Here is a 7731-nt window from a genome sequence, read left to right as displayed (position 1 = left end):
CTGTTAACAAATCTGCACCCTTTTCCTAGCCTGAATGGGTCCCATCCTGCCTGTTTGATTGCAGTGATTCATGCTTGGCAAGTGAGAGGTGAGTTACTCGGGGATCTCCAAACCACCCCAGCCGAGTGGCACTCCAGCCATTGTAGAGTCCCTTTGTGCAATGCCATAGGGGTGGGTGCAGGGTGCCGTAGAAATAATAATGGGTGGTGCCAGCCCCAGGAGTTTGCACTGCCAGGGCCCCAGGGGGTGATGCCAGTTTGGCTGTTGATGCCAAGAAGGGAGCAGGATTAGGGTCTGAATTCCAGCACCAGTGCTCTGTGCGGCCCTCCGAGTCCCATGTGAGGGGAAGCGGGAGAAGCAGGTGCTAACAGAAAGGAGGTACAAAGTGTCCCAGCACAAGCACAGCTGGCTGGTCTGTGACCCTAGCAAGCCCACAGCCATGGGAACCCCTTGGTGCCAGGACCCATCAGGTAAAGGACAAGCTCCGCGCTCATGGGAAAAGCCAAGTTTCGAGGCCTTGGCTTTCTGGGAAGCCTGGACAGGGTGAACCCCCAGCTAGGGCTGAGCCATTGTCAGTGATGGCTCCCAAACATCCCAGGGTGCTCGTGGGAGGGAGCTCGTGCTGACACCATGTGCTGGGGACAGGGGGAGTTTAGGGTTTTCCCCACACCCAGCCCGGCTCCCCCTGCCTCTCTGACCCTCATGCCGCCCAACTTCCCCTGTCTGCCCAGCCCTGCCCCCAGCCAGCCCTGCCCCGTCCCCCGGGGGGGCCGGGAGGGAGCTGCCCGGAGCGCGTAGGGCGCACGGACCGGGCACCCCCGGCCCAGCGGCGGCAGCCCAGGCTCCCCCGCCCCCCGTCCCTCCCCCGCGCCGCAGCTCCCTGCCCGGCCGGGCTGCCGGGGGCTCAGTGCAGCGCCGCCAGCTCCTCATGCTGCTGCCAGCGGCAGGGAGCAGCCTCTCCGCAGCCGGCTCCGTGCGCCCCGGGACGGCACCATGAACAGCCTCCCCGCCGACAAGGAGAGCGGCGCGGCCGAGCCCGGCCTGCCCGAGGAGGAGGTACCGGCCGGGCGCGGGGCGCGGGGCACGGGGCAGTGGGACCCGCGGGGCGCAGCACAGGGAGGTTGGGGGGCGGAGGGGAAGCGGGGTAGGAGGAGCCGGAGGGGAGCGGGCAGCAGGGTGAGGGGGGGCCGGGGGGAGCCGGGCAGGAGGGTGAGGGGGGGTCGGGGGGAGCCGGGCAGGAGGGTGAGGGGGAGCCGGGCAGGAGGGTGAGGGGGGGCCGGGGGGAGCGGGCAGGAGGGTGAGGGGGGAGCGGGGGGAGCGGGCAGGAGGGTGAGGGGGGGCCGGGGGGAGCCGGGCAGGAGGGTGAGGGGGGGCCGGGGGGAGCGGGCAGGAGGGTGGGGGGGGACCGGGGGGAGCGGGCAGCAGGGTGAGGGGGGGTCGGGGGGAGCCGGGCAGGAGGGTGGGGGGGGACCGGGGGGAGCGGGCAGGAGGGTGAGGGGGGGCCGGGCAGGAGGGTGAGGGGGGGGCCGGGGGGAGCGGGCAGGAGGGTGAGGGGGGGGCCGGGGGGAGCGGGCAGCAGGGTGAGGGGGGGTCGGGGGGAGCCAGGCAGGAGGGTGGGGGGGGGCCGAGGGGAGCAGGCAGGAGGGGGGGGCAGGGGAGCGGTGCCCGGAGGGGAGCGGGGCAGAGGGAAGGAGGGAGCGCGGGGCAGTGGAGCGGGGCAGAGGGGAAGAGGGGAGCGCGGGGCAGTGGAGCGGGGCAGAGGGAAGGGGGGAGCGCGGGGCCGTGGAGCGGGGCAGAGGGGAAGGGGGGAGCGCGGGGCAGTGGAGCGGGGCAGAGGGGAAGGGGGGAGCGCGGGGCAGTGGAGCGGGGCAGAGGGAAGGGGGGAGCGCGGGGCAGTGGAGCGGGGCAGAGGGGAAGGGGGGAGCGCGGGGCAGTGGAGCGGGGCAGAGGGAAGGGGGAGCGCGGGGCAGTGGAGCGGGGCAGAGGGAAGGGGGGAGCGCGGGGCAGTGGAGCGGGGCAGAGGGAAGGGGGGAGCGCGGGGCAGTGGAGCGGGGCAGAGGGAAGGGGGGAGCGCGGGGCAGTGGAGCGGGGCAGAGGGGAAGAGGGGAGCGCGGGGCAGTGGAGCGGGGCAGAGGGAAGGGGGGAGCGCGGGGCAGGGGAGCGGGGCAGAGGGAAGAGGGGAGCGCGGGGCAGTGGAGCGGGGCAGAGGGAAGAGGGGAGCGCGGGGCAGTGGAGCGGGGCAGAGGGAAGGGGGGAGCGCGGGGCAGTGGAGCGGGGCAGAGGGGAAGGGGGAGCGCGGGGCAGTGGAGCGGGCAGAGGGAAGAGGGGAGCGCGGGGCAGTGGAGCGGGGCAGAGGGGAAGGGGGAGCGCGGGGCAGTGGAGCGGGGCAGAGGGAAGGGGGGAGCACGGGGCAGTGGAGCGGGGCAGAGGGGAAGGGGGGAGCGCGGGGCAGTGGAGCGGGGCAGAGGGAAGGGGGGAGCGCGGGGCAGTGGAGCGGGGCAGAGGGAAGAGGGGAGCGCGGGGCAGTGGAGCGGGGCAGAGGGAGGGGGGAGCGCGGGGCAGTGGAGCGGGGCAGAGGGGAGAGGGGAGCGCGGGGCAGTGGAGCGGGGCAGAGGGAAGAGGGGAGCGCGGGGGCAGTGGAGCGGGGCAGAGGGGAAGAGGGGAGCGCGGGGCAGTGGAGCGGGGCAGAGGGGAAGGGGGGGAGCGCGGGGCAGTGGAGCGGGGCAGAGGGAAGAGGGGAGCGCGGGGCAGTGGAGCGGGGCAGAGGGAAGGGGGGAGCGCGGGGCAGTGGAGCGGGGCAGAGGGAAGGGGGGAGCGCGGGGCAGTGGAGCGGGGCAGAGGGGAAGAGGGGAGCGCGGGGCAGTGGAGCGGGGCAGAGGGAAGGGGGGAGCGCGGGGCAGTGGAGCGGGGCAGAGGGGAAGAGGGGAGCGCGGGGCAGTGGAGCGGGGCAGAGGGAAGGGGGGGAGCGCGGGGCAGTGGAGCGGGGACGAGGGAAGAGGGGAGCGCGGGGCAGTGGAGCGGGGCAGAGGGAAGGGGGGAGCGCGGGGCAGTGGAGCGGGGCAGAGGGAAGGGGGGAGCTCGGGGCAGTGGAGCGGGGCAGAGGGAAGGGGGGAGCGCGGGGCAGTGGAGCGGGGACGAGGGAAGGGGGGAGCGCGGGGCAGTGGAGCGGGGACGAGGGGCCGCAGCGGGACGGGGTGGGAAGTTCCCGAAGGGAGCGGCCGGGTCCCAGGACCCTGGAGCCCGATCCCGGTCTGTCCATGGCCGCCCCGCCCGGGACTGCAGCGGGCCGGGGGGTCGCTCAGGTGTTAGCCCAGCGCCGCTGCGGGGACAGAGCCCGGCCCCAGAGACTCCTCCGGGGGCCGGGCCGGGCCGGGCCGCCCGCACTCGCGGGGCCATGGAGCCCCCCGTCCCGTCGCCCCACGGAGCGCTGCGCTGGGCTTGTTCGCTGCCGGGCCCTGGTAAGGCCCCCACCGGCCCCGGCACTGCTGGGGGCTGGGTGCCCGGCTGAGCCCCCCCGCCCCGCCACCGGCCCGGGCACTGCTGGGGGCTGGGTGCCTGGCTGAGCCCCCCCCCCCCGCCCCTGGCACTGCTGGGGGCTGGGTGCCTGGCTGAGCCCCCCCGCCCCGCCACCGGCCCGGGCACTGCTGGGGGTTGGGTGCGGAGCTGAGCCCCCCCGCCCCGCCACCGGCCTGGGGAACTGCTGGGGGCTGGGTGCCCGGCTGAGCCCCCCTGGGCAACTGCTTGGGGCTGGGTGCCCGGATGAGCCCCCTCACCCCCCCCACCGGCCCGGGCACTGCTGGGGGCTGAGTGCCAGGCTGAGCCCCCCGCCCCGCCACCGGCCCGGGCACTGCTGGGGGTTGGGTGCGGAGCTGAGCCCCCCCGCCCCGCCACCGGCCTGGGGAACTGCTGGGGGCTGGGTGCCCGGCTGAGCCCCCCTGGGCACTGCTTGGGGCTGGGTGCCCGGATGAGCCCCCTCACCCCCCCCCACCGGCCCGGGCACTGCTGGGGGCTGAGTGCCAGGCTGAGCCCCCCGCCCCGCCACCTGACCGGGCACTGCTGGGGGCTGGGTGCCCAGCTGAGCCCCCCTGCCCCGCCACTGGCCTGGGAACTGCTGGGGGCTGGGTGCAGAGCTGAGCCCCCCCGCCCTGGCACCGACCCGGGCACTGCTGGGGGCTGAGTGCCTGGCTGAGCCCCCCTCCCCTCCCGCCTCCGGCTCCAGGCACTGGTAGGGGCGGGGTGCCTGGCTGAGTCCCCTGCCCTGTCACCAGCTCCAGGCACTGCTGGGGGCTGGGGGCATGGCTGGCGCTCCCCAGACCCTGCATGGCTGGGTGATACCAGGGCAGCAGGGAAAGCAGCGGAGGCGAAAGGAGAGTTAATATGCACACTCCATAAAGTACCATATGGCAGGAGTGAGCCGGGGCAGAGTCACTGTGCTGTTGAACGTTGCCAGGGCAGTGCGGTCTGCATGCAAGTCTCGAGTGCTGAGACACAAGGCCAGGGTGGTTGCTTGCATTCCCGACAGGACAGGAGAGGAGAGGCATCACACAAAGAACACCTGGCTCCTAGTGCTTGGACACTTTTCATGACTTTTAGTAACTCTCAGCTTCGTTTGTTTTAGTCTGTCTGCTAAGAGAGAGACAGGTCAGACTCATGGGCCCCATCTCATTTTTAAGCCCAGCAAACCATCTCATCTGCTGGTATTGCTCCATTGTTACGCTTTCCTCCTGCTCTCTAAAAACTGTCCTTTTTGGAAAACGTACTGTCAAAAGATAACGGTTCCCCTGGGGATCATACTGTTCTGCTGGTGTGAAAGCCACTTCTCCAGGCCAGGCTCTTGTGGCATCTACCGACCTTTCTGTCCAGTTATGAAAGACATTTCATCTTTGCCGCTTGCCTACCACAGACCACAGAGGGAGTTGTGAGCAGGGAATCGGTAGCTCCCAGTGAATACAACAAGCGTCTGTGACTTCTTAACTTGGGGATGGCGTAGTGCAGTGACCCACACAGATCTCTGTAGGGTGGGATTCCTGATGGCCGGTCAAATCTCGCCCGTCTCACCACCATTCAGTAAATATTCTGTCTACGTACAGTTCGTCTACAGATACAGTGAAAGGAGTGGAATGGTGTGTTTATAGGTGTTTCAGATAATGAAGTAACTCTCCTGTCCAGCAAAGTGCTAGGTTTTCCTGAACAAGTGCCCATTAATGTGTCCACCCACATGGTGTGTGATATTTTATAGCACATAGGAGTTAGGGTAACCAGATGTCCTGATTTTATAGGGACAGTCCTGATATTTGGGGCTTTATCTTATACAGGTGCCTATTACCCCGCCTCTGTCCTGATTTTTCACACTTGCTGTGTGGTCACCCTCATAGGAGTATAAATATTTGGAGTGGTTTAAATCTCACGACCTGTCCTTCAGGTAGCAGCTGTGTGCTGAGTGGTACTTCCCCCAGCTCTGCAGGAGGGGGATCATAGAGAAGGTTTGCCAGTCTGGAGGGCTGCGGCTTTCTGCAAAGTACTGAAGTAGTTACTTTGTCATTGTGCTTGGGACGGGGCCTCCCATCCCTGGTTGGGCTCACCCACTTAAAGGAAAATACCCAGGTTTCTTTTGGGACTGGCTCCCTGAGTTAATGGCACAGATGTCTGTACGCATGCATGTGCACACCCCTCCCACACCCGTGCTGTTTGTGTGTCTCTGGTTCAGATACAATCTTAGCAAAATACTTACATATTAAAGTATCAGAGGGGTAGTCGTGTTAGTCTGCATCTGTAAAAAGCGACAGAGAATCCTGTGGCACCTTATAAACTAACAGACGTATTGGAGCATGAGCTTTTGTGGGTGAATACCCACTTTGTCAGACGCACAATGAAGTGGCTATTCACCCAGGAAAGCTCATGCTCCAATACGGCTGTTAGTCTATAAGGTGCCACAGGACTCTTTGCTGCTTTTCACATGTTAAACTTAATCATATAATATGGAGATTCTCAAACTGCTCCTAGACTGATGGAAGGTGAAATTCAGACCGTTTGTATGTCACTGGAAAGAGAATATTTTCTAGATGTCCAATGAGCTTTCGGGTTTTACCTGTGACTGGAAGTCAGGATAATCTAGGTCAGGGGGTCTCAAACTTCAAGGCACCATACCCCCCTTCTGACAACAAAAATTGCTACACGACCCCAGGAGTGGGGACCGAAGCCTGAGCCCGCTCCAGCCTGGCTGCCCCGGGGAGGTGGGAGGGGTGGCAAAGCTCAAGCCCAAGGACTCAGCACCAGGTGTGGGGGCCTGTAACTTGAGCCCTGCCACCCAGGGCTGAAACCTGAGGGTTTTGGATTTTGGCCCTGGGCCCCAGCAAGTCTAACGTCAGCCCTGGTGACCCCATTAAAATGGGGTCGCGTCCCACTTTGGGGTTCCGAGCCACAGTTTGAGAACCGCTGATCTAGGTATTCTGAGTGTAATAACAGCCAAATATGAGCTCCTCCAAGCCTGTTGGCAGAGGGAGGATGTATCATATCTAGTTGGACAAATTCGTAGATTCCAAGGCCAGAAGGGGCCACTATGATGATCTGATCTGACCTTCTGCATAGCACAGGCTGGAGAGCTGCCCAGAGCAGATCTTTGAGAAAAGCATTCCATCCTGATCTGAAAATTGTCCATGATGGAGAATCCACCATGGTAAATTGTTCCAAAGGTTAAAACCCTCACCCTTAAAATGCTGCTTAGTTTTCAGTCTGAATTTGTCAAGGTTTATCTTCCAGCCATTGGCTCGTGTTGTTTCTTTCTCTGCTAGACAGAAGAGCCCATTATCAAATATATCTCGGATTCTACCCCAGATCTGAATGAAGGTATCAGGTTGATGCAACACGATAATGGCAGCATTCTTAAACTATTTGTTTTTCAATGGGCACCTGACTATCATAATTTATATTCAAATACAGTATATGCATCAAACTTGCCAACCCTTGGGAGGGTAATTTCAGACCTAAGCCTTTTCTGTGTTCAGCTGGATGTCACCACAGAATACAAACACCTGTTAAATGGACAAATTGCATGATTTCTGACACGGATTGTAAAACTGGCTTGAAAATGTATCTGGTACTAAACCACTTGCCCGCAGGGCAGCCCGGGGGGAGGGAGGTTGCAAGTGGGGCTATTTGCCCCAGGCCCCCTCGAGAATATAATGTTCTATAGTTATGCAACTTTTTTCTTATGGAAGGGGCCCTGAAATTGCTTTGCCCCAGGCCCCCTGAATCCTCTGGGCGGCCCTGCTTGCCCGCCTTTTGCATGGATAATAATGATAACAAATAATTATTGATTTTTGTCCATAAAACCAGTACTCTTCCCAGGTGAGCGGGCAAGTGGACCGTTGTAGGGCTGTGACAAAGTACTTTTCTCTGGATTGCATCACTCCATTGTGTATCTTCTCAGCACAGAAGGCAGGTTGTAGCTATACCTGGCTTTCATTGTATTTAAATAGGATATAGAGTGCTTTTTACTCACTGAGAGCTTAGCCCTGCTTCCAGTAAAGTCAACAAGCCAAACACTGAATAGGAGGTGGAGCAGGCCCAAAACTTTGGCCTCATGTCCAGCAGAAGACGGAGGGGGAAATCATTGTGTTTGGAACGGTGTCGCTGTGCAATGGAGAGTGCAGATCATGTTGTGTAAAGAGTCCTTGACCGTTTGGCTGCACTGTTCCTTAGTGCACGTTACCAAGAGTGGAATGCTCCGAT

The 7731-nt window shown here is 63.3% G+C and overlaps 1 protein-coding gene across 6 annotated transcripts in view; it reads left to right on the top strand.

Annotated features, from left to right (window-relative positions):
- The first annotated feature begins 921 nt into the window (after positions 1-921).
- Positions 922-7731, top strand: part of RBPMS (RNA binding protein, mRNA processing factor) — a 124763-nt gene continuing 117953 nt past the window's right edge. For all 6 annotated transcript variants that reach the window (XM_050945071.1, XM_050945072.1, XM_050945073.1 and 3 more), the window contains exon 1: positions 922-1056. In XM_050945071.1, the coding sequence (XP_050801028.1) occupies positions 994-1056 (63 nt within the window). In that variant the 5' untranslated portion in view covers positions 922-993. The remainder of the gene's footprint in view (positions 1057-7731) is intronic.

The sequence above is a fragment of the Gopherus flavomarginatus genome, chromosome 3, assembly GCF_025201925.1.
Source record: "Gopherus flavomarginatus isolate rGopFla2 chromosome 3, rGopFla2.mat.asm, whole genome shotgun sequence".
Taxonomy (NCBI): Eukaryota; Metazoa; Chordata; order Testudines; family Testudinidae; genus Gopherus; species Gopherus flavomarginatus.
Note: the sequence above shows the minus strand (reverse complement) of the source record. Positions and strands in the feature narration are given on the sequence as shown.